General features: G+C 46.5%; 1 protein-coding gene across 5 annotated transcripts in view; it reads left to right on the top strand.

Moving 5' to 3' along the window:
• C10H15orf39 (chromosome 10 C15orf39 homolog) overlaps positions 1-19,927 on the top strand; it is a 35,232-nt gene extending 15,305 nt beyond the window's left edge. For 2 of the 5 annotated variants that reach the window (XM_039492061.1, XM_039492060.1), the window contains exons 2-3: positions 1,651-5,364; positions 16,406-19,927. In XM_039492061.1, the coding sequence (XP_039347995.1) occupies positions 1,710-5,364; positions 16,406-17,253 (4,503 nt within the window). In that variant the 5' untranslated portion in view covers positions 1,651-1,709 and the 3' untranslated portion in view covers positions 17,254-19,927. Of the gene's footprint in view, positions 1-1,650; positions 5,365-11,208; positions 11,468-12,820; positions 12,855-13,975; positions 15,080-16,405 lie in introns of those variants that run through there. The other 3 variants (XM_039492065.1, XM_039492064.1, XM_039492062.1) reach the window with 3 other exon arrangements.
• The last annotated feature ends 7,186 nt before the right edge of the window (positions 19,928-27,113 follow it).

Genomic DNA, 27,113 nt, shown 5'->3' with positions numbered 1-27,113 from the left:
ATCTGCAATAACAAATACATCTTATCAATCACAGAACTGAATTGTATTATAAGTAAGGCCCTACTTAATTTGCGATATTGTGGCTTTTCCAAATCACTGCAATTAATAAAGGTCCATTATTAATTTTCTGTTTTTTTTAGCCCCCCCCCCCCCCCCCCCCCCATGTCTGGTCTGCAACTCAGCTGCAATTATTTGACAATCATCCCACAATTCAAGTAGGGCCTTAGCAGGGTAATTGATGATAGATGCTTAAATTTATGTTCATTATAGCACACTTCTGTAATATGAGGCATCCTTAGTTAGTGCCAGGAGTCCCTTCCTGGACATCTAGACTAGCCCAAGGGAGTTAAAAGATCCATACACATTTCCTTATGAGTACATGCCTTTCCTTCATTTTGTCAATGAGGTTCAAGTTAAGTACAGAGAACTCTTCAGTTGAATAGGTACAGAGACTAAATTATACAAATGCACAACATAAAAAGGATTGTAGTTAACATATAAAAGAACTATAGTGGATATTAAAACCCCTAACACTGCCAAGCCTCACAAGTTTATCCAAGGTTTTACATATTTGGTGTTTGCTCATAAAACCCCAGTTTTTGGAATCATGGGATTACATGAAAATCTCAGCTTTCATTTAAACAGTCTATAGTCCTCATGGCTGCAGAGAAAAGCATGAAAAAAGTGACCCTTAAAGGTTTGCGAAGTAGAAGACAAACTTAAAATGTATTTTCTACAAATCTCAGTATTTTGTGGGGCCTGTCTGGACCATGATTTTTGAATGATTGAGATTGGCAATACGGTGTAGGCATGAAAATTTTGATTGGCATTCAACCAAGGCCTATATTACAGGATCTGTGGCTTCCATACTGACAGCAAAATCATCTTTCCAGATAAAGATTCGATAAGATTACTACTTAGAATCATAGTATATCAGGGTTGGAAGGGACCTCAGGAGGTCATCTAGTCCAACCCCCTGCTCAAAGCAGGACCAATCCCCAGACTTTTTTTTTTTTTTTAAACCCCGGTTCCCTAAATGGCCCCCTCAGGGATTGAACTCACAACCCTGGGTTTAGCAGGCCAATGCTCAAACCTACTTGTGAAGACTTTTGATTTATTGTGTATCATTTGCACTGGACTGCCATAAAAATTTTGAACATTGTATGTGACTTTAATAACAAAGCTATTGCCTACCAAAAAAATGTAGAATGAGGTATAGCAATTCCTCCAGCCAATGAGCAAAAACTGACCAATCAAAAGCAACATCCATTGAATTTGAAATCCTGGGATTATGCTGCATTGCTCTCGCAGTACCGATAGTTATACACACAAAGGAGTTCAGTTTAATTATCACCAAAATAATGCCACAAGCAGCATAAGTCTCACTGCCCCGAATTTCATGCTCGAACGTCTCCATTTGGGAAGACCCCTTCAATGCATCTTTCCGTGGTATCATGCCATGGTGTTGGCAGATGCATTGTGTGTGTGTGTTATGAAACTAACCTGCTGTCTTCATTTTACACCCCTGGTTCTCCCCAGTTGTTACCAGTGAAAAATCACATGGCAGGACATTTTGCGTGGCAAGTTTCTGTGTGACTTGGTTTTGGCCCTTTTGCTTAAATCACTGTTTTCCTTTTTCTTCTCTTTCAGGCAAGTCAGAGTGAATCCCCTATTGTGCAGCCAGGACACGAGGTGGAGAGTGACTTATAATGGCTGGGAAACGACACTTAGAGGACCTGGACCCTGTGGCCTACAACAAGTTACCTCGGCTGGAGACAGAGCCAAATTGTGTCCTCCCCACAGGCTTGTGTAAATCAAGCCCCTTGCCTAGTCATGGCTCTGAAAACCATTTCAGCTACAAGGGAACCTACTTTGCTTATCCGCTGCAAAACCCCGATGGGATCGAGTCTCTGACCCACTGGAGTCCAGCCGCATCTTACATGCAATATCCAGGTAATGCTGCCAGCCAGCACATGAGGACAGATGGTGCGCTGATGAACTGCCTGCTGTACGGACGAGAAGCTGAGAGTCTGGCGGTAAGACTCCGGCGCTCTGGTGCTGACAAAGGGAAGGACAGCATGGTCCGAGACCATCTGGTTGTTCAGGAGAAGTGGGCAAATCATATGCAGCAGGCTCAGGGCCATGCTTTCCCAGTGCAAAAACCTGGGCTCCTAAACAAAACAGTTGCTCAGGCAACTACAGGGTATTCCACCTTGGCAGTGCCCAAGCCAGTTTATAGAAGCCCTGTTTGCTATGTGGACCCCAGGGCTTCTATGTCCTTACAAACTCAGATGGAGAGTATGCAGAAGAGGCCGTCGGAAGTGGAATGGACTGTACCAGCCCCAGTACCCTCAGGGCACTATATCCATGCAAAAGACCAGTCTTGTGGAACTGCTTTACCCAAGAGAGCCCATCATCCTGATCCCAGCTTCCTGCAGTTACACCAAGGCACAGGGGTTCCCACTAAAGAGATGGTAGCAGCCTCTGTAGGCTTTCCACCTTACCATGCAGCATTTGAGAAATACAGAGTACATCAAAACACCTCCTTTCTTGAAGCAAACTACCCAGCCATGTACAACAACCAGAAAAGGGCCAAAGATGTACATGGCAGCAGCTTATCCCAGCATACATGGTCCAAGCTACAGCCTGCCGCTGCCAGCCCACTGGCCCATTCCCAAACAGCAGCCTATCGGGATAGATCTCCAGCTTGCTACTCAGTGTCTCACTACCCACTGACCTCACACAAGCAAACGTTTCTTTATCAGGAGGCCCCTCATGCTGAGGAACAGAATGGCACTCTGTCAACCTTGCCAACTGCAGGTGGCTACAAAGGAACCAACTTTCCAGGAAGTGGGGAACCTCGGCCCTTTTCTAGCACTTACCTGAGACATCATTCCCCAAGAGGCTATTATGCCAGCCCTCTGGAGGGCTATGTGTATAGCCCAGCTGGTCTAATTCCAGTGGCCTCTCCAGCTTTGAAGCCTGGAGTTTCTTCTAGCGAACTGGAGCTCCAGCAGAATTCCAGCTGCAAAGTGGACTATCTGCAGCAGAACCCCAGTTTTGTTTTTGCACCTTCTGACATGGCTTTGTACAATGCCTCCTTAGCCAATACGGATGCGGGTCATGATGGGCACGTTGACAGCAGAGTTGCTGCTTCTCATGGGACTCAGTCGGTGAGGGAGAATCCCAGAAGCAAAGAGGTTGCTAACCAGCACGGTGCTTTCCAACTGATTGGTGCTCTAGATAGGCTACCCAACAGCTCCAAAAGGCTCACTGAAGCACTACCTAAAGGAGAGCCAGGCTGTGGATCGGGCCTGTGTCAGACAGAACAACCCAACCTGCATGGAAAGGAACAATCCCACTCGGAGAGAAGGTCCAGCTTATCCATGAAAGAGCCTATGCACAGAAACACAGGGATTCATGAAGCTCAGTTAGGAGCTCCCATTGTCATTACTGATAGTCCAGATCCGTACCACCACCACAAAAAAGGAGAAGCCCCCAAGGTCAAAGGCAGGCTTGTTTCCTCACCCCAGATAATTTCCACTGAGGAGGGACTGAAAAGCCTGAGAGATGCAGGTTCTCCTCCCTCCTCCCCACCTATGCCAGTTATCAACAATGTCTTTAGCCTGGCACCTTACCGGGACTACATAGAAGGGTCCAAAGGGTCGGCAGAGATTCCCTTATCAAAAGATCACCAAGAGGAAGAGTCCCCCTTCCGAAACAGCCTGGCAAGTGGAGACTGTAAGGCTGTCTCAGAGCCACCTTCTGCCAAGGATTCATCAGAAAAGCCTCTTGGGAAAGAAGCAACCCAGGCCCTAAAAGCAGAGATTGGGATGGGTGAAAACCTCAATGCGATACAGCAGGATGGAAGCTGTAACAGCAGGACTTGTGAGATCTACAAGCCAAAGATTCTGCCACGCAGCCTGCCAGCAAGAAGTGAGCCACAGAGCGGCAGCATCAGTGCTCCAGCTGCCACTGGGAGCAGGGAACTTGCTCAAGAAGATGTAGTGCTAGACCTCAGCTTGAAAAAAGAGCTAGTGAAGGCCAATGATCCTCTGAGCCCAGCTGGACAGACCGAGGTGACTCCTAAAGGAGAACGTGGTGAGGAGGAGGAGGTGAAAGAGGGACCACTCAAAAAGCAGAGGGTGTTCGAGAGTTCCAAGACCCAGGCCTTGCCTTTGTCAGTGGAAAATAGCTCCGGGGACAAGAGCAACTTCCAGAGCTCGACAGCCTTCATGTTCAAAAAATACAAAATCTCTAAATCTCTCCCGACGCGAGCAGTGCCCCCAGTACAGGCCAATAGTCCCCTGGCAGCTTCCCAGGCCAATAGTCCCCTGGCACCCGCGCAGGGTCCTCAGGCAGCCGCCCAGGCTAACAGCCCCCCGACAGTGACACAGGATCCCCTTGCAGCCACCCAGGCCAACAGTTGCCCAGCACCCGTCCAGGCCAACAGCCTCCAGGCAGCGATGCAGGGCCCTCCAGCACCTGTCCAGGCCAACAGCCCCCTGGCAGTGACGCAGGGCCCCCTGGAGACCTCCCAGGCCAACAGCCCCCCAGCAGCGACGCAGGGCCCTCCAGCACCCATCCAGGCCAACAGCCCCCCAGCAGCGACGCAGGGCCCCCCAGCACCCATCCAGGCCAACATCCAACCCTTGCAGATGACGTGCCTTTATCTGAAACTTCCCGACATTTCAAAGTCTCTGTCCCCCAGTGCCCCAGAAGCCTCCCCGGCACTGGGTGAGGCCAATGTCTCGCTGCCCAGCAACTGTGAACCCCCTGCCCAGCAGACTTCATCCAGCCAATATTTCACTGCATTGCACATATCTCTCTGCAACAGGATTTCATATTTTGTGTCCGGAACATCTCCGGAGCTCCTCAAGCAGTGGCTGAGGAGGGTGGAGCTGGATGGGGAGCAGAAAGAGAGCTCAAAATCTCCTCTCAAACCCAAGAATGGTTCCCGGATCCTGGAAGCTCAGAAAGCCTCCAAAGGCAAGGAGATCTGGCTGGGTTTCCAGGATATCAGCATACTCCTCAGCAAGCTGCTGTCTCAGCTGGAGACCTTCATGTTCACTCGCAAGTGCCCCTTCCCACATGTGGTTCGAGCAGGTGCCATCTTCATTCCCATTCATGTGGTGAAGGAGAAACTGTTCCCCAAGCTTTCTGGAGCATCTGTGGACCACGTGCTGCAGGAGCACAAGGTGGAGCTGCGCCCCACCACCCTGTCTGAGGAGAAGCTTTTGAGGGACTTAGAGCTTAAGTGCTGTACTTCCAGGATGCTGAAGCTGCTCGCCCTGAAACAGCTGCCTGACATCTACCCAGACCTTCTGAATCTCCACTGGCATGACTGTGTCAAGCACTATCTTGGTAAGTGGTGCTAAATCTCCAGTAAGCCCTTTCCCACCCCTTAGACTGTTCTGCCAATGGGACATTTTCCATATATTAGTAGCTCTCCAAGAGAAGGGTCAGCTGTACATGTCCAGTAATGGGCATTTTATTGTGTAGCTGAAAGTCTAATGTGCTCAAAAGAACATTGATCCTGTCTCTCTCCTTCATTCCCTTTCCCATCACTGTTAACTAGCCGACCAATGTCAATTGACGTACCCTCCTTTCCAAGCAGCCTGCCTCCCCCTCCATCTGACTCATCCAGTGGTGTTGGGTCACCGGCTGGTGTTTGAGCATTTCCGGGGGAATGCATTATGTTACAGTCTCACAGTTCCTGAATTGCAAAATCTCCCACTTGGCCAACACATCCGGTGCAGGTGGATTAGAATGGAGACCAGTTTCTGTTGATGCACAGATAAGTTGGAACTGTGGGTGAAGAAATAAGGAAATGCAGCTTTCTGGGAGAGATGCAAGGTTCTTTATAGAAGCTGGTCTAAATGTTGTTAGGTAATAAAGGTAATAATTGGAGATATACCAATCTCCTAGAACTGGAAGGGACCTTGAAAGGCCATTGAGTCCAGCCCCCTGCCTTCACTAGCAGGACCAATTTTTGCCCCAGATCCCTAAGTGGCCTCCTCAAGGATTGAACTCACAACCCTGGGTTTAGCAGGCCAATGCTCAAATCACTGAGCTATCCCTCCCCCCTTGTTGTGGCTCTGTAACGCCCAGGCTTTCCAAAATGACTAGTGACTTCGTGTGCCACCATTTTGCGGTACCTACCTTGGCACATCATAAAGGGGAATTGACCTTTAGACTGAGGGCACTTTCTGAAAATTGGGTCTGTGTGGGTACTCAAAAAGAAAAAGGCACCCAGAATCATTAGCCACGCTTGAAAGCCTTCACCTCAGTCTACAGTGGATGATTTGCAGCTGTGATTAAGGGTTCCTTGTGTGGGCTTGCAAAGTAGCTAGCTGTATGTTACTGTAAAGATCCAGCTACTCTCTGGGTCCAGGAGGCTTCCCAGAGGCTAATGCAAGGGTGCATTGCATAACCTCTTGGCACCAGACTCTTGTGGCCTAGCCTGTTGGCAGGGGTGAAACTCATGTCAGGAATTCATAACTGCTGGGAGTGATGTCAGGAAATGATTGTTCTGTACCGAGCTGCTGGGTTGCAGTGTTCCATTGAATACAATGGGATGTGCAATGCATCTGAGACAGAGCACTGCACTCTGCTACTGGGTGCTCTCTGAAGCACAGAGTGGCCAGTCTAATGCCATTTTGTGTTCCTTAAGGAGACCACAGAAGTTGGATAATCACTGGCAGCAATTGAGGGAGAGGGTGGGGGGCAGGGGGAGACTTTTACTTCCTCTTCCACTCCCTGTGTCTTGTCCATTTTGGAGACATGAGTTAATAAACATGTTAATGCTTATTACAAGCATATTGAAAAGAGCAGTAAGTGGAGAGGAAGAGGCGAAGGATAGATGAGAGGTAAGTGGAAGAAAAGGAGAGTAAGGGATAGGGGAGGACAGATAGATAGAAAAAGATATATGGTGAGATTTCCAAAAGCTCTCCACATTGAGTTAGGGCCATGCAGAGTCCTCTTGGAAAACTGACACACACAATTTCTTAAAGGTTCTAAGCCACCAAAAAAATTGACAGACAGACCAAAAGAACCACTGAAAGTTCCTATTTTATCTTCTGTAAGGCCCCATCTAAGCCTACTTTCAACCATAGCATGGATGAGGCTGAAAAAACTCTAAATGGAAAAGTTTTTTTAGAGTTCCCTCTTAAACCTTTTAAAATTTAAATTGTGTGGGAGGCAATCATGACTTTTGGGTAGTATTCAGTCATGACCAGCTATGCCCCTATTTTAGCATTTAAATGGGCGGAGGGTCCCAAACTGCAATTTCAGGAGGCCGGACGATATTAACGAGGTCTGATTCTCCTTGCAGTTGACACATGCTATCATTAGTGACAGGCTCTGGGCATGCCATGCTGCCTCTCGATGAGACGGATGGGTCTGGAATGGCTGTGGGCCAGATTCTGATCCCACCCTCTAATGATTTACTTCAGTTGATCAAGTGTTGGGCGTCTCCTGTGATGCTTGTGAATGTGGCCATCCCCTCACGTCTGTCCTCAGGCCTGCTCGGAATGTCATGCATCATGTTGGGATTCCATTGCCAGTTCTGCTCCTGACCCCACCCAGGGGCTGTTGTGTCAGAGGAATTGAAGGCAGCCAGCCAGTTTTCCCAGCTGGTTCCAAACCTGCATGGAAAATGATGTTGCAGCCAGCTGCCCCAGTACCCTGTTAGCAAGGGAGGGAAGGGAGCTGAGAATGGAAGGGGGCCAGCATGTATGGCATAGGCAGAAAGGGGACAGAGCAGGCAGGGGTATGTTTGATGGATAAACTAGTCCCTTGTATAACATGTTGAATTGTGCACACACAACCTGGCCAGAAGGGCCTATGAGCCCTGGCCTTATCCTCTGATTTTTCTCTGGACACGGTGACATGCCTCAAGAGAACAGCTCTTCTGCTGTCAGAAATGTCATAGGATTGGCAGGACGGTAGAAAATGAAGGGTGTGGTAGACACCTCATGGGGAGGTGGAGTGATCTTTACAGTAGAATCTCTCTAAAAAGAAATATCGAGCCTGCAGCTGTCCGATCCTTGTCACAGAGCTCCGTGAACTCTCACCTGTACTGCAGTATATGACGGTCTGGTCAGGGATCAGGGGTGCAATCCAGACCAGTGAGGGGTTATCACCATTTGGCCTGTAACACTGGGTGCCTCACAATGTTTTGCTGCTGTAGCTCCCAGCCTGGGCCACTCTCAACCAGCCTGCCAGCATGTAGATTACACCTTGAGTGTGTCTGTGCTTAGATGGCCCTGGTTCAGCAGCTCTGACCTCAGCAGCCAGTCTAAAGCCCCATTCTGATTTTCACCATCCTTGGTTACAACCAGCAAGATGACCCCAACACACTCCCAATCCCAAATTTTCCCCAAAATCGTGTGCTCTGCAATGTTCAGACCTCTCCTGGATAATAATATGGTTCGTTTCTTCCTCTAAAGACAAACGCATCACAACTTATTAACTTAACTTGGGGGTAAGTACACCCTTCTGTTCAAACACAGCACAGAGCTGGTTTATGGTAAGAATAAAATCTTTTTATTAACAATAGGACATAAGTGATGCCAAGTAAAAAGAATAAAGCTAAAAAAGGTTACAAGTAAAACAAAAGTGAAAACACACATCTAAAAGTCTAAACTTAATCTAGCAAGATATCGGCTTTCTTCAAGATGGTTTCTATCACTGGTCATTCTTTTTCCTAGTCATGGCTGACTTTCCCTCAGGACCTTCCACAAAAGTACAAGGTTCTGGCTTCCCTTGTCGTCTTAAGTGAAAGATCTTTGCATAAGCAAGTTTCTGTCCTACATTCGGTTCTAGAGACTTCAACCCCCTTTGGTTGAAGGACCCATCTTTCTTAACTTGCAAGGGCTCTGTTCCCTCGTGCTTGTCTAGCCATGGATGCCAAAGATGGCTTCAAGCCTTTGCTTATATCTTCCAACGTTCCAATGTCTTTTTGTTTCAAGGGGCAGGATGACCTCCTGCTATTTTTCCTTCCTGTCATCTTCCCATGCTAGTTTCTATGTAAATAGGGCTTCCATTGTTTTTAGTCGCACCTTGCTTAATCTCTTTGTAGACACATAGATAGCCGTGACATTCCCTCCTGTCTGGGCAGACTGTACAGCCTAATATCCATGAACATCCATGATTCCCTATGTAGTATTAATACATACAATTCATAATGATATTGATCACCGTGTGTCCTTAGTTTTCAGAAGAGACCTTGCTCAATATGTTATAACACAGTAATATTGTAAACAATTGTTGATTCAGTTGCTTATCACTTGAGGTTCAGTGCCCTCCAACCCGTCTTTATAGACCAGTGAAGCTTTGCAGTGTATTCTTTGAAAAGTAAAACCCAGACCCAGTGTCTGTCTCCTGCTGGGTGTAGACACCAGGCTGTCTTCTCCCTCACCTGTTAGTGTGAGGTTTGCCTCCACCTCTTGTTAGCTTGATGAGTCTGGTTCTGTGATATGTAAATACATTCTCATTGACTTCCAAAGTACTTGAGAAGTAATTCCCAGGTGGGGAAAACACGTTCCTTTTGTCTAGGGCAGACCTGTTTACCAACTCTTCCTGGCATAACTGGTTTACATACACTTGAGTCATAATTTCACTCTTAATACAAACCACACATTGCACAAGGATATTAATGATCAGTGTGTTAGATTTCAAATAATACCTTGTGACGGTGCTGCCCGTGGGAGCCAGCTGAGGTCAGTCAATCAGGGTGAACTGCAAACAAAACAGGGCAGACAAACACCAAATGCTGGTGGTTATTCCAATACTTAGATTTACCAACCAGTACAAAACAGCTTCTATAGTACCTCACTGGTCACTTAGAAGTCCAAACCACGCAGTTCCCTTAAAGTACCCAGCCATAGGCCTCCATCCAGACACACCTGTCATATATGACGATGATTCCTGAAAATCTTCTCATCATATAAAAGAAAAGGTTCTTCCAATCCCAAAGGATTAGCCACATACCCAGGTTCAATTATAACTTAGATCTTACCCAAAATACACGCTATAGCCAATTCTTATTAACTAAGTTAAAATTTATTAAAAAAGAAAAGAGAGAGAGTGTTGGTTAAAAGATCAATATACATATAGACTTGAATTCAATTCTTGAGGTTCAGATGCATAGTAGAGGTGAGCTTGTAGTTGCCAAAAGTCCTTTTAGAAATAGTCCATAGGTTACAGTCCAATGTCCATATTCGGGGTGGCTCCAGTCAATGACCGGGGATCTCAATCCTTGTGGCTTAAGGTTTCCCCCTCTTGAAACCCAAAGCAGATCTGAGATGAAGCAGGATCATGTCCCAGGCTTCTTCTACATTTCTAGCAGCCTTTTGGCCTGAGAAAACAATAGGCTTAACTCCTTCTCCCAAACATCCTGGCAATTAGCACAGAGTAATTTATTCATTAAACAGTTCAGATACAGGTTACCACAACCTTCAAAGAGACACATAGACAATAATACTATTTCACTCAAGCATCATCATAAATGTTAATATTCCTTTTTTGATCTTTGAATTAAAACTATAGCAACAGACAAGACTTGTTTGCTTACATCACAAGATCTGGGCAAACATCTACCTTTGAGATCTCTAACAATGTAGACTCATAACATCACACCTCACAAGGCATATTTTGTACAAAGATTATTACAACAGTGTGCAGCGTGTGAATACAGGGGTGCTTAGTGTCACAGTAGGTAAATGTGTGTAGCTTGGAGTGCCATTAATCCTACCTCTGGCATTTAACCTCTGGCATCTTCTCCCCTTTCTGCCCCATGAAACAAGGTACCCTGCCCCTGAGCTCTATCAGTCTAACCAATCATTCATGTTCTTGCTCACTGCTACCAGATACCATGGTGATGGGTAGTCTTTAGACAGCAAGTAGATAGATCAGTGCTGCAGAGCACGTGTGAGAATTCTAGGTCAAGGCACTGCTTGGCAGTCAGTTCAGAAGCCCCTTTTCCCCAGTGCAGATCGTGGAGGGGAATAGTCTGCTGCATTTCAGTCAGCATTCGCTACAGGCTAAGAAACTAACTGAATTTTAAAACCAAACAGCAAACGTTTGTTTGTTCTGATCCAGACAAAGTAGCGTTACCTTTTGGGTCCGAGCAGTTATTTAGCATGGGGTAGGGTGGGCCAAGCTGGGCAATATATGCTCACAGCAGCACCTTTTGATTTTCTTCAGAATCTTCTATCACTGCTTGGATATGGGCCCTGTGCTGTGATGACAGAGACTTACTATGATCTGGAGAGGGGCATCTGGTCACAGGTCGGGGCATAAGGAAGTAGCAAACTGCTCCAATTTTACCTGTAGCAGACTGTACAAGTGAGAAGTATTGTCCTGATCTGCCTATGCACTGTAGATGGATGTGTTCCCTTACTGTATTTTTTTTAACATAAGCAGATGGTTACACTCTTGGGTTGTCCCTTAATTTTAAAGGGACTTATTCTGTCCCTGTGGGAGGGACACCTTCTCCAGCTAAATTCTCAGTGGCTGAATTTCTTTTGCATACCCTGTCTGCAAATGCCACCCAAAAACAGCCCTGTAAATAGATGCTCCGAGCTACTAACTGTCCACATATGAACCTGTAACAACAGAGGATTAGGATAAAAACAGGGCAAAGGAGCCTAAAGAAATCTTGACCTTTAACCGCTGTGACTATACAATCACCTGCTTTTGTGGCGGTTAAAATGTCTTTCTAGTCATTAGGGCCATGTTCAGCAAAGCAATTAAGTACATGTTTAACGTGAAGCATGTATAGTCCATCGATGTGCTTTACTGAACAGGGGCTTTGGTCATCTCTAGGTTCCATTAATGAGAAGAATGGAGGTCTTTGCTCTTACCCCTCTAATTCTATACATTTAGGTGTCTTTGAAGGTGTCTTCACTGGCATTAGCATCTCTTCTCGAGTGTTAAAGATAAATCTCCCACAGAACGTTTGCGCTTGCCTCTCTGATGTTGCAAGGCAGTAACTGGAGGAGCACAGCATCATTAGAGGCCCTAGTGTTGGGATGAGGTGTTGAGGCCTGTCCTTCCCATTTTTACCCAATGGAAAAAGTCAATGGAAAAGTTACTCTGTGTGTCATTGGTGACACTTCTCTGGGAACTTGGTTTGCTGTGTCTCGTGTAGGCAGAGCCAGTTGGCCAACTTTGACCAGAAACAAAGGGTCTGATCCCTATATGGAACATTTAGATGGGATTCTGTGCAGCGCTAACTGGATTTATTTCCACTGAAAGCCTTTAATTACCAGAAATATGGTGTGTTCCCAGCATGTGCACCCAGACCCAGCCTGTGTTTCTGCAAGGGAAGCGCCTCTTGCAATTTTTTTGGAGTGACCCACATGGAAGGCATATTAAACCAGACCCCTGGCACAATGAGGTTAAAATTCCCATTTTATTCTCAATGGAATCACCATGCTTTAGATCCTGGCCCTGGAAGGTGCTGGTTTGGAGGTGCCCTGTCCCTTGTAGAATCAAAACCTCAATTCCATATCAATCACAATGCAAATCAACCAAGATTATGCTAGGAATTCCCAGCTTCTCTGGCCTGGTGAAATCCCTCTACAGCCTTAACAATAGGGTGTGCAGGGCTCTAAGTGGTTAGGGGAAAAGAGATTGCTCCGATTTCCCCAGGGGATCAGTTTGCACCCTGAAGAAAATAAGCCTAAGTCTCTCTTTGTTTCAAAGTAGAGACCCTGATCCTACTATAATTAGTTCCAACTGCCCCTTCCTAGTAGCCTTTGAATAGTGTCATCTTTGCGCTTCAGATGATTACCAATAACTTTATTTCTTACAGGTCCAAGTTCACAAGCTGGCCAGCATGCCTCCAAGTAGGTATTTGTTCTTTGTGTGTGTTTTTAATATATTAAAAACAGTTGAAACCATGCTGTTGGGGAGAACACCCAATTATTTATGGGGCACAGAGGTGAAGTGGCACTGGTGTCTGAGCAACTGGCCTTCCATCACAATACTGGACAGCAGATTACCATCTGCCCTTGTGTATGTTAGTCTGTCTGGGGGAGATGAGAGAGGGAATGACTGGCCTAGAGTGTGTTGGCAAAACTGGAATAATTCTTGACAAAGTAACTCCTGCCTATTCTTCCTCTCAATATGCCTTTAAAATCCCATCCAGAACAAATCCCTTTCAAAGGAGCTTAAGGGAGTTAGGTGCCCAAATCCTTTAGGCTCCTTGGAAAATCCCACCCAAAATAATTGGACACTATTTGGTTGTTAAGTGCATCATAGTTTCGGACACTTACTAAGAGAACATTGGCTATCTTTGCTAATTCCTTTTTTAAATTGCTTAGGGGTGAAAGCCCTACTCCAAGAGTAATTCTCAATGGTTTATTGTTAAACTGGGAGGATGCACCTAGTGAGGTATTTTAAAGGGTGTGTCTTGGGTCTGTTACTACTTGATATTTTCATTCACAACATAACTGATGGAGTGGAGGCTCTACTTACAAAATTTGTGGATGACGCTATGCTGGGAGGGGATGCTAGCACTTTGGAGGTCAGGATTAGAATTCAGACAGGTCTTGACAAATTGGTCTGAAATCAACAGGATGAAATGCAATGAAGATGAGTGCAAAGTACTAGACTTAAGGAGAAAAAATAAAATAACAAATACAAAATGGGGAATAACTGGCTAGGCAGTAGTGCTGCTGAAAAGGATCTGGGGGTTATACTGTATCTCAAATTGAATGCCAACCATGTGATGCTGCAGTGAAAAAGGCAATTGTGATTCTAGGCTGAATTAAGAGTGTTGTATCTAAGACACAGGAGAGGTTTGAGCACGGGCCTGCTAAACTTAGGGTTATGAGTTCAATCTTCAAGAGGGCCATTTGGGGCAAAAATCTGTCTGGGGATTGTTCCTGCTTTGAGCAGGGGGTTGGACTAGATGACCTCCTGAGGTCCCTTCCAACCCTGATATTCTATAATTGTTCCACTTTAGTCAGCACTGGTGAGGCCTCAGCTCCAATCTAGAGCACTGCACTTTGAGAAAGATGTGAACAAATTGGAGAGATTCCAGAGGAGAGCAACAAAACTGTATGAGGTTTGGAAAACATAGCCTCTGAGTAAGCCCCTTCATTTTCAATTTAAACTGATTTTTACTGAAAATCCTGGGTTTTATAAAAATTATTTTGGTGGTTTTTTTTCCAATTTTCACCCTACTTTTGTAGCATTCTAATATATTAAAGTACTCGTTTTATTAGGAAAATACAAGACATTGCATGTGATATGTATGATAATACATTAGTCTGTGTGTATATGCAAAGCTGTCTGTTGAAGTAAGGCTATGTATTAGTCTAGAAGAGACACATAATAAACAGGCAGTTACACAAGCTCTGAAGCATGTGCGCATATGAACGTACTGATGAATCTCACACCCACCATGTACCCATTTCAAGGTGTTAGCAGATAATGGTTTAAAGATCTGACAAAAAGATGGGAAGGAAACGAAAACCTGTATCAGTATGTGTTTCAGAACACAAGGAAATATTCGAAAGTTTAAAAAAACCCACTGGAGAAAAGGATGCAGTTGAGTGTATGCGCTGCAAATGGTGTGGTCCAATTATTATATGTAAATATTTATAGGCTAACAGTTCTAAGTCTGCAACAGTCAACTGTTTATTCAAATAAAAAGTTTTATTTTGGGATTAGAGAAATATTGTTTTCTTAAACTCAAAGGTGGCATTGTGTATTAATTTCTGTTTTTAGCTCTGCAGCAAACCACATTGAATCCCATTCATCAAAGTATTAATCTACTGAATACTTCCCCCCCCCCCCGTCCTTCTGTCCTCCTAAATAAAACCCGATGTTTACCCAGAAAAAATATTAATAGTTTTTTTCCACCAATTTTCACTGGTTTTCGTTGGTTTAGTAGTGAAAACTGATAAATTCCTGGGAAAAATTAAATAAAATAAAAACCGAAAATGAAGGGCCCTACCTACGAGGAAAGGCTGAAACATGGGGGGCATGTTTAGTTTACAGAAGAGAAGGCTGGGGGAGATCTGATAAGCATGTTTTAAAGAGGATGGTGATCAATTGTTTTCCATAGTTGGACAAGAAGTAATCAGCTTAGTTTGCAACAAGGGAATTTTAGGTTGGATTGTGGTGGGGGGGAAACTTTCTAACCACGAAGACCATCAAGCACTGGACTAGGTTACCAGTGGAGGTTGTGGAATCTCCAGCACTAGAAGTTTTTTAAGAACAGTTTAGACAAACAAGGATGGTCAAGGTATACTAAGCCCTTTCTCAGTGTGGGCAAATGGACTAGATGACTTCTTGAGGTTCCTTCCAGCCCTACATTTCTGATATCCTAGATCAGATCTCATCAGTACATGACAGCTTCTATTTCCTCATGCTCTAGGCAAAAGCAGGGGCTAGAACAGGGAGGAGCAGTGCAGAAGTGGCTTCCTATCGAAGCTCTGAAAGTTACCCTGGTCTTTTAACTTTATGGTAATTGACTCAGAGCAACTGTAGAGATTTAAACAAGCTGGTCTTGTTTAAATCATGAGGGATGGGGCAGGGGCAGGAGCCAATGAAACCCAGGTTTTTGGCCATAGACCATCGTTGCCAGAACCAGTATAATCTGGAGGTAGCACTTCCATGACAGCCATTTAAAACACATGGCAGAGCATCCACTGGTAGCTAATGGCATCAGTTCAAATTCCCCATCCTAGTCATAAGCTGGTGGGCAGGGCCGGCTCCAGACCCCAGTGTGCCAAGCACGCGCTTGCGGCAGCATTTTGCCGGGAGGGCGGCAGGCGGCTCCGGTGGACCTCCCGCAGAAATGCCTGCGGAGGGTCCGCTGGTCCCGTGGCTCCAGTGGAGCATCCGCAGGCATGCCTGCGGGAGGTCCACCAGAGCCGCGGGACCAGCGGACCCTCCGCGGGACCAGCGGACCCTCCGCAGGCACGTCTGCAAGAGGTCCCCTGGAGCCACGGGACCAGCGACCGCCAGAGCGCGCCCCGCAGCACGCCGCCCTGCTTGGGGCGGCGGAATTCCTAGAGCCGCCCCTGCTGGTAGGTACCCACAGTGCCAGGGTATACTTTATTCTGCCTCATCAGCGTCATGGAATTCTCCTAGGCACTGCTGTCGGAGGAATACAGCAGGGAGTGCTCCATCTCTACAGGTGCTGGATCTGAAGGGACCTTTACCAGGCTCCCTTTCAGGTCACCGGAAGTAAGCCCCAAAGGAGGAGGAAATGGAACCATTGCATTTTGGCTAGTAGACTAGGGTTGAAACTGTATGGTGTGCCTATGGCTTCAGTTCCTGCGGATGTCGTCCTCACGTGTCGTCCTCACAGTGCAACGAGAGCTTTATTTTAAGCAGGTGAAGGTGCTAACTTAACTGACTATGTCCTCTCTTCCTTACCTAGGTGAACCTGGTGCAGGGACTCTGATAGATGACAGCAAAGGAGTAGCAGTGGATTATGTGAAGAAGAAAGCAACTGGGGGCCTGATGAGTGCAAGAGCCGGAACGCCGGCCAACTTGTTCAAGGGAAAGCACAGGAAAGGAAAGTTTCTGATCTCATCTAAGCAGGGGTCTCCTTTCCAGGAGGGGACTGCTGCCCTGGGACCAGAGAAAACCCAGCCGCTTGACGAAAAGCTTCAGGGAAGCTTCTCCCCTCCTGATGGAGGGGATACTTTGCTCAAGGATGGGAGACCATCTTCCCAAGTTGTTCCCAGCTCCCTGGATTCAAAACCAAATGGACTCCCACCACCCTCTGGTGCCAAGAGGCAACTTCTCCAAACCCAAAAGCCTTGTAGGACCCTTCAGCTGAAGCTGACCAGTAAGGCATCCAGGAAGACCAGGAGTACCTCAAGGGTTTTGCACCTCCGGAACTCAATGGTCCGGATCAAATTCCAGAGGGTCCTTCGGGGAGCACAGAGGACTCCTCTCCATGACACTAGTGGGATGAGGGGGAGGGGTCCAGCTTCAAGGCGAGGCTGCTCCCTCCTTAGCAAGACCTTCAGGCACGAGGCAGAGAGTCCAACCTCCCCATCCAGGTACCCAGAACTGGTGGGCAAGCGGATCAGACATCTGTATGAGGAGAATGACAAAACAGAGGCCTGGTACCAGGGGGTGGTGCTGAGGATCCACAAGCATCACAAGGACCCCCTCAAGACCGTGTATGAGGTGAAGTATGACAGCGAGCCTGAGTGGCAGTACTACCTGGAGATCCTGCAGGACTATAAGAAAGGCTGGCTGAAAGTGGATGAATGAAAGTGGACCTTGGCCATCACTGGTGGCTCGCAGCACTAATAGCTCCAACTCAGTAAGAGTAAAAAGCTCTGGGGCTTGTTTATTGTCTTCCCCACCATGGTCTCATCTCAGTCAATGGACTAAACGGACCCAGGTGTCGATGGGGAGAAACGCCACATAACTAAATGAGTTCATTCCTTTCTCCTCCTCCACTCACCCTGCACCTTCTGAATGGACATCAAAGCACCAATGTGCCTTGTGCCTGTAGCAGGAAGTCCAGAAGATAAATTCCACATGGAAGGCCACTGGACTTGGTTCAGTGGGAGAAGAATAATTGCATCTATTCAAAGCAATATTTTCCCCAGACTGACCATTCTCCCCTAATCCATAACCTCCCATCATTCCTTATTGGCATGGATATCCCCCACCGGGGAGAGCAGTCTCCTTCCTGGAGGCTGGGCTCTCACATGGAGGCCACCTTCAGTGTTCAAAGGGGATAGGCCTGCCACGTGCACAACCCCAGCAGCCTATAGAGGGCACCACACCAAGCACATGTAGCTCAGGAGTACAGCAGGGAAGTGGTGTCACTCTGTTCTTCCACTAGGCACCTTTTCTTTTCATCTCCTTTGCTCCCACTTGATTTTTTTGTTGGATCATCTCTCTCTTTACACAGCCTCCCGGCCACTGTTTTCAGATAGAATGTATTTCTGCTCTTTCACGCTCACCTGACTGACAGTTTGTGCAGGTTCCTGTTCAAAATGCACCCTACGAGCAATCCCCCCTGGGCCTAGCTAGTGACTGCTGGAGGCACAACATCCTTGAAGCTGAGTTGCAATTGGACACATGGGGCTTGATTCTGCTGCCACGGAGTCAGTGGGAGTCAGGCCATGACTTTCCATGGAGCAGGATCTGGCTCTTACAGTCAAAATTTGTGGATTTTTTTTTTTTTTTTTTTTTTTTTTTGTGTGTGCACTCTATGCAATCCTCTTGGAGATGGTTTGATCTTGCACAGGATCTAAACTGGTGCTGAATGTGGTCCTTGTACATCTCCTCCTGCCCCAACACACATAGTTTCTTAATTTTTTTTAAATATTTCTTTTTAGTTTAATATTCTATGGTGGGTTTTGAAAGTGCATTTTCTGTGGAGCTGGAAGCTCTACAAGAGACAGACTAAGCCCACTCATGTTAGTGGCCTCATTGCTTCCAGAGCAGTTTGAGTGGGCTTGCTGATGGGTACTTTTAAGAACACTTCAGAATGTACAGCACTGATTGGCTGGGACAGGGGCAGTAGCTGGCTGTTTTCCATTGCTAAGTTTGTAAACCTTTCCTCTTTCAGATCTGTATCTGATCTGCTTGGCAGAAGTAGCGTGTTTTTTTTTTTTTGGGGGGGGGGGGGGGGGAAGAGAGAGAGAACCTTTAATTTCTACCCCTAAAGGAAGCTAGCCATCTACATCTTCATTGCAATGGTCCCCACCACTCAGCCAACATTCACTTCTCCTCCCTCCTTCTTTATACATACTTTATTCATTAAATATAGCTTCTTGCTTTAACTCCCTGCCCTTTTTAATTGTGAAGGGCTACAGAGATTAAACAAACCATCGGGATTATGACTTCCATAGTTACAGGACTGATTTTTGTTGTTTTAAATGAAAACATTTTAAAAATGTTATGAACTTACCTTTGTAAGGAGCTGCTGCCTTGAGGTTTTGGTTTTTTTTGTTTATTTTATTTAAACCTTTGGATTCCCTTGTTAACTTTGCTGAATCAAGGTGAAGTGAGAGAGTGTCACCGGTTAGGAGCTCGATTCTTGTGTCGTAGCTGAGAGACATTCTGAGTGGGTTTTAAAAACTGATTTTTTTTTTTTTTTAATTTTTTTTAAACCTGATTACAAAGCAGGTCCTGGATGCTCACTCCTGGGTGTCTTTTTTTTTTTTTTTTTTTTAAGGAGTTCTTAGGGAATGCACATACTGGTGAAAATCCTTTATACTTGACAAGGAAATGGGGACTATCCTAATGTAACAATAAAATGGTGGGGGGGGGGGGGAAGAAGGAGAGAGACCTCATATGTCTTCAGAACAGCGATAATTTCACTTCCTATAACACTGTAATGATTCCGGACACAATAGTGAAATCTCCCTCTCATCAGCTGAAGTGAATGGCTAAGAACTGACACATCTGTGCTCCACCAGGCAACCAAATGGGACTGGTTATTGTGCAGTAGAGAAGTATAAGAGCAAAGGCCTTTACAGACTCTCTACACACAGGTATTTTCAGCTGGTCGGGGGAACTGAGGAACAAGTTAAAGAGAATTTCTTTTTTCCTCCACTACAGGAAGTATTTATTTTCAACCTACAAAACTAAAACCAGTGGACTAGTCTTTCCAAAATGGTGTTTTCCTGCTTCTGGAGGCAGTTGCTGCTGCATTGAGTACCATTTGATTTTTAAAATGCTTATACTGAACCCACAGGCAACTTGGAAGGAGGGGTTCCCTGTGCTGTTCGTGCACTCTCTTGCCATGTGCAGTCTGTGAGTAGCATTGTAAAGCTATTCGGAGACCAGTGTTTGTAAATAATGTAATTTTTTTGTATAGAGTCGAAGTGGGAGAAAGTCCTTCACGTTATTTAATATTTTGTAAGAATATCACCGTAAGAGGTGCCTCGCCCTGATTAAAGTGTTTTGGTTTGTTTTTTGAATACTCTGGATTTCTCATTATCCATGTTATTACAGTAGTACTCAATCTATTCTTGGCCCTGTTGTGTAAGGCACTGTATGTACCCAGAGTACAAAATGACCCTTGCCCTGAAGAGCCTGCAATCTAAATAGACGTGACAGATGAAGAGTGGGAGGGGAAACAACTTGCCAAAAATCTGTCCGTGACAAACCCAGAAATCATATCCAGATCCCCAGAAGCCCAGTTCAGTGCCTTTTATAAATTAGGCTATGTGGCATAGGCTAAATCCTGTTTGCTTCAGTGGGACTGCTCCTGTGACCAAACGAGCAGAATTTGACTCTGTGTCTGATATTTGTCTGTCTTGCATACACAAACAAACAAAGCCACCTTTGGAGTTTTATCCTGCTTCTATTGAAGCAGAAGGGTGTTCTGTTGTTGATTGCAGTGGGAGCAGGGGCAGATCTATGCTATTCTGTTCTGCCTTTCAATATTGACTGGGTCTTTCTTATATTTGCACTTTGCCTTCACCCCCTTTGGAAAAATTTGTTGCACAGAATCAAACTGCCTTTAGGCCTGCTGGACTTCAACCACTGCTACTCCACAGCTGTTGACCCTCACCTCTGTGTTCTTAGGGGAGGTCTAGGGAGGAGGTGACCATATCACAGGACTCCATGTGCAGCCTCCAGCTATGTGCTGCTCCAGTGGTACAGAGGGGATGCAAAAGTGCTACAAGGGGCCAGGGGAGAATTCCCCTGAGACAGGAACAGCACAAGGACACTGCTGATCAAGTGTATAGTCAATTGCTTGACGACGCTTTGGTTTGATAATGAAATCAATTCAAGAGACCAAATAACCAATATCGGTCAGGGTTATGGCTAAAAACCAATAATGCAGTACAGGACAAAGGTTCAATATGATACCAGTCTGTGGGAAGCCATCTAATGCAATGTTACACGTTTCAGCTTAGAACATTGACAGGATGATTTTACAAGTTACAAAACTCTACGTCACTAAAATCCACCCCATCAGTTCATCCCAGTCACTTAACATGTTATTCTGTACCTTTACCTTCCTTATCTCTGTTTTGCGTATTAGCATTCCAGCTGTTGGTCCATGAAGGTGTCTCTCTAGTTCGTACTAAGATGTAGAACAAATAGATGTAGAACAAATCGATCTTGATTTTTGGCAAGTTTCCTATCTTTTTATGCCAAATGCTGAGTTGTACTTTGCAGGTTATTGTGGGAAGTAGCTTAGCCTGAGCCAACAGAAGTCTGCGAAAAACACATGCAAACTCAGCTCTTACTACATTGTACAAGGTAGTATATGCTAACCTAACTCCACTGTCTCTGGCCCTCCACCATTCCATTACTGCCTTCAGTGTTGGCGGGTGCTAAGGTTGGGAGGAGGAGCATGAGAACAGCCCATATGCACCTGGGTAAAGCCCTGCCTTTGCTCCCCCCGCCTCCTTTGAGCTGAACCATCTGCACTTGCATCTGACGAAGTGGGTATTCACCGACGAAAGCTCATGCTCCAAAACGTCTGTTAGTCTATGAGGTGCCACAGGATTCTTTGCTGCTTTTACAGATCCAGACTAACATGGCTGCCCCTCTGATACTTGACATCTGCATGGTGCCTCCCAGAATGTGCAGCACAGAATCTGTCTCCGGGTCTTTCTCTGATACAGGGGTAGGCAACCTATGGCATGTGTGCCGAAGGTGACACACAAGCTGATTTTCAGTGGCACTCACACTGTCCGGGTCCTGCCCACAGGTCTGGGGGGCTCTGCATTTTAATTTAATTTTAAATGAAGCTTCTTAAACATCAGCCAGAGCAGTAGCTGCCCCCCACTGCCTGGCTCCAGCTTCCCGCCTCACCTGGCCGGGGCAGGGTGAGGAGATGGGTGGGGAGGGAGGTGTGGAGCTGCCCCCGGGACTGCCATGCTATTGTGCTGCAGTTTGGGGAGGGAGGGGGAGGGGCGGGCAGTGCCCTCCATGTCCCCAACACTGCCCATGGGCTCAGGGCTTCTGCCCCACAGACAGCACCGGGCTCGGGGCTCCGGCATTCAGCCCCACATCTGGCTTCAGCCTTGCAAGAGGTGCCGAGGTTCGGGCCTTCAGCTGTAGGGCCTCATGGACCCATTGAAAGGGCTTGTGGACTCCCAGGGGGCTGCAGACCCCAGGTTGAGAACTGCTAATGTAAACAAGCCCTTAAATGACCCTCTGCAATGAGTGTCAGAGGAGAGGGGATGTGGCCTGACTCCAGATGAAACAGAGCTAGGGCATCTGAAATAAGGGCTTGCCTTCACCTTCTGCTTTAGGAAGAAATGGCATAAGCTAGCCATAGCTTTGAACCATCAACATGGAGATAGACAAGCAGTTCGTACTGATTTGACTTACCCCTAACAACTGCTTGGTCTTCCCTGTTCAACAAGTCTCTCTCTTGTGTATCTGTCACTAAGACACAGACGTGACTGAATGGTGGGACTGGGACAAAAATTGTTTTGTTCTCTCCTTGTGGTATCCAATGGTGTTGCATTAGAGGTCAGCCTTGCTTGGGCCAATGTCACTCCCATAGAAAACAGGTAGAATGAAAGAAACTCTCCTTTCAAATTCTGCAAGGCTTGTGGAAGGCATGAATACGTGACCGGGGTCTTCCATTTGAGTTCTTGTTCTAAAAGACTGCATTTCCCCCTGGAGCAATTTATGGCTTCCTTCCAAATTTCAGCAGTCAGCCATCAGGCAGCGTGTAATACAAAGGAGAATGGTTGAAATGAGGTAGTGCTGAAATGGGAAAGGAGGCGATGAAATGTTTTTGGAGTGTGTGAGGCGTTCTGCATGAAAGAGTATTATCAAAGCTGTGTGTGAATCACTGAGCTTATTTTAGATCAACCCTTTCCCTGCATTCAGGGTGACTGCAGTCTGAAATAGATACTTTGGAAAAGATGATCCTGGACCAGTGTATGTTGCTTCCATACAAGGCATTGAAGCTAACGCCAAGTGGAAAAGGATGGTAGCCGACCGTGGTATTTTCACATTGACTCCTCACTGGAAGCCACAGAGACCCCAATTGAGTTTGATGTCTTTTTCTTGGTGGTGTTCAGACAGATGGGCACGCATACTAACCACCATCTGCATAGGAGCAAGAGCAAAGTCCCAAGTTGTCATCTACCTCACATGGTATCCTATTGGGTTTTATCTTACAACATACAGAGCATGGCCAGCAGGGGCCTTGATGCAAAATGTCTGTCTGACACCACTTCTTTCTCCATTGACCGATTTAATACGGTTTAATCCACCCCATCCACTGCATCGTTCAACAGCTAATGGCCCAGTTCTTTAAAATACTGTCAGTCAAATACCGTGAGTGAAATATTTCAACCAAAAGTTCTTTGTAACAGCTGGAAGCAGCTTTAAAAAAACCAAGGTGCTGGGAGAGGGGTCTAGGACCAGGAGAAGTTAGGGTGACTCGATCCAGTGCTGTCTGTGAGGAAACAGTCATGAATCAATTAGTGCTATTGCTGAGCAACAGGGACTGTCCTGTCTGACATTCATATTTTTTTTTTTTTGCTGGCAGTTTTAGGCCCTTCATGGGAGTTGCTATTTTGTGCTTCCTTGAGGGGAGCCTCAGCCATTCTGTTCAATCAGTCCCAAAGTCTTTGTCTTGTCTTGTCTTGTCTGAAGCTCTGGTGTTACAGTGGGGCCAGAAAAAGGAACCCAGGATAGCCACATCAGCTGAGAATCAGTTATTTTTATTCTGGCTGATGTCCCTGTAGATAACTGAAGAGCAAGCCCCCCCCCCCCCCCAGCCATGATAACAATGCTCATTGTTATTCAAGCCTGCCCCGCCCAAGCAATTCCACTTATACAATTCAGCCCTGACCCCCTCCTACACGACGAATTGGAGCCACATCTACCTCTGCCATGATACCTTGTTTTGTAGCTAAGTTATCCCCTAGCTATTCCCCTATAGAGCCCTAACACAGATTAGCCTATGCCCCTTAACCTCTATGTGTCAAGGTTTCTGCCCTGCCCTTCCCAACGTATAGTAGGTTTTAAGACAGTGCATCTATGAAGCCTTCTGATAACTAATGGAAGAGTTCACTTCCTTCCTTTGCAGCAAGAGTCTGCCCCAGCGACAGGATCATTCATGAGAGGAAAACTTGCCCCATGTGGCAGGAAATCCAGAGATTTGTGGAGGAAGTAGCAGCCTGAGCCAGTCTCATCCATAGACCAAAGAAAATCCTTGTTCAGCTCCCCCAGCAGCCAGTGTGGCAGAGAGAAGCAATACCTCAAATATCCTGGGGTCAATGAAAGAGCCTAATGTCATCCTACCAGACCCCAGCCAGGTACCAGAAAACTCTTCTGTAAATGGTTCTGAGTCCTCCAATCTTCACAGAGAAAGGACAATTTGAGGGCCAGAAGGCAACCATATTTTCCTGGCAGGCGCAAGGTCCTGGGCAAGCTGAGTCTATAAAGCTTTGTCCCCCACTAGCAGTTTTGTTTAAAATTTCCCACTGTTGCAGCCCCTCCAGTGGTAGCATTGGTGAGAGCCCTAGCGTAGCCACTGGCATTTTAACTACCATGTCCTCTAGACCTTTCTGAGCAAGTGTAATCCTGGGGAGTGTGTGATACAGGTCTCCCCGTGCTGATCCACAGAGGACATGAGTTATTAAGGCTGTCTCACACACACAGCTTTAGCTCAAGCTGGAGCGGCATGTGCCTTTTAGCTCTGGAAGTGCCTTGTTCGAGCCTTGGCCAAGGTGGCTGTAAGTGGGGGCTCAGCTGGGATTCAAACTGCTGTGGGTGTCAGATACTTGGGATGTGCTTTTTTGGAGCAGCAGAAGCATGCAATATAACCCCCCGGTCAGCGTGTGGTAGAAGTCCACCTCTGGGCTGGTCTGCAGAGGGTATGAGTTGTTGTAGCTCCTGGCTCTGGAGCCTTGGCTGTAGCTGTTAGCGGTATTTATGCACACTGTGTTGGCCAAGAAGGTGGCTGACACGTAAGCATCTCTTCCATCACCTTTGTTGTTGCAGGCATGCGTCCCATGTACACTTCTGCTTATTGATGAATGGCAGCCCTGTGCTGTTTCAGATCTGATCTACACATCTTTGCTGCTGCACCTCTACCCTGACCTGCAGTGCTCCCTGCCAGTCCAGTCCTGGGCCTGTCTTAAATGGAGACTACCAATCTCTTTGGCCACAATCATTATGGCAACATTTTCTGCCTGTGACCTCATACAGGCGCATGCATCTTGCACCTGGCTCAATTAAAAGCATCATTGTTTCCTAGCAGACTGGTCTTTTGAGGTTGAAGGTTTGCCACAAAGAGAGAGAGACAAAAAATATTTTGAGTGTGGAAAGAGCTTAGGAAGGAACATGCCCAGAACACATTCTCCTGACCTAGACAGGCACAGTCTTCAAGCCAGAAGCATACAGGCATGCATGAATCCACTCTGCCTGACCAGAACCTGGCCTTTGGACTTTGGTTATTTCTCTGTCTCCCACCCTGAGGATGCTTTGCTTCCCCTCCAGGTGAAACCAACACAGCTGTTTGTAGAAGTACTCTAACAAAGCCCTAGCTGTTACACATATGCATCCCAGCTAAACCATAGCATGGGGAACAGCGCTCAGGACCTTCCGCTTCAAGCCCCTGCTCTTGAAGCTAAAGCAGAGCTGCCAAGGGCTTGGTGTTTCATATGGCGCGCACGGACTGGGCAGCTCCATCACATCAGCTTGCTTCCCAGCTGTTTTAAAGGCCATCTAGCAGAGCTGCAGGCAGGTAGCAGGGGCTCCCATGCAACTGTTTTCTCTGGGCCCTCAGGTGCTGCTTCAGGGGTTGTATTGGCTGCCTTTCCTCCTCTGCTCTCTATGCTTCCCTGCTGGAGCCCAGGCAGAGATGTATAGGGTGCAATTATAGTGAAGGGCGGTGGTGGAAAATCAGGTAGTTGGCTAATATCCCATTAGCGGGGGGAGGGGAGACAGGACAAAGGTACAGTGGGGAGCAGGATTGAAGAAATAAAAAGCAAACTGAGGGGCAGGATAGGAGGGTAAAATGGGGAGACAGAGGGCAAAATGGAGAGCCAGGCCAGGTAGTGAGACGGGGCATTTTTGCAAGGTGTGACAGGCAGCTTAGCTTGACAACCAGCCAGACAATTTGACTATTAGGGTTGGATTTGCAGCAGCACCTAACAAGTTAGGCACCTAACCCCTGGGAATTTAGATGTCAAACTTCTTTTGAAAGGCCCACCTTTAACGCTGGGAGAGTGCTGAGATTAAACAGCAGAGTTTGTTGTTGTTGACTAAAGCCTCACAAATCAGGGTAGGAATCCTGGGCTCCTGTAATCTGAGTGTGAAACACGAGTTGCAGGGCTGATGGTGTCCCCCAGCAGGGGGAGAGGCTGTTAACAGCAGCAGGAGCCAGCACAAGGGGAGGAAGCTGGATGCAATATGGCTGCTTGCCGGAGACTGCGTCTCTCTCTTTCTCTCCATAAAGACATTTAATCCGTCCCATCCACTGCTCCTTTCCTCAGCCAAAGACCCGATGTCGCTGGAGGACTGTCAGTTAGTTACACTGAGTGAAATATTTCAACCAGCATTTCTTTAGGACAGCGGGAAACAGCCATTAAAATCTGAGAAGGAGGAGATGGGCCTAGGCCCGAGGTGTATGGAGCTGACTCTATCGAGATACATCTATGTGATTTTAACCATGAATCCACTATATTAATGGGGTAGTTGGCCAGCAGAGACTTCCTAGTACCCAACACAACCTTTATTTGAGTGATGCAAGTTTAATCCCCCATAGCATTGGCAGTTTCAGTGCAAGCTCTGCACTGAGGAGTTCTCTCTCTTCACTCTGTGGAAGTCAGTCCCAAAGTTTTGACTGTTGCATTCTTTGTAGCTGGTGGGGTTATGGTAGGAACCCAGGAAAGTTCGATAAATTGAAAAGCAGTAATTGTTATTCTGGCTGTTTATCCTGCCAGAGTGAGCTGCAGAGCAAACCATATCGCCTCATGCCTCCTGTCCCCCATCTGAGGCAGGGCCATCAATAGGCTTAACAGTGATACAGAGCTGGCTAGGAGATTTAAAAGAAGCTATGAGGAGCAAGTCCATTGGCTCACTGAGGCTGTCATGCCTCATAACCAGAAAGTGGGGCTATTTAGAGTCCCCAACTCTCCACACCTGCTTTAATAATGACATAATCAGCAGAACAG

Source organism: Mauremys reevesii, linkage group 10 (genome assembly GCF_016161935.1).
Source record: "Mauremys reevesii isolate NIE-2019 linkage group 10, ASM1616193v1, whole genome shotgun sequence".
Taxonomy (NCBI): Eukaryota; Metazoa; Chordata; order Testudines; family Geoemydidae; genus Mauremys; species Mauremys reevesii.
This window is presented reverse-complemented; position numbering and strand designations above follow the sequence as displayed.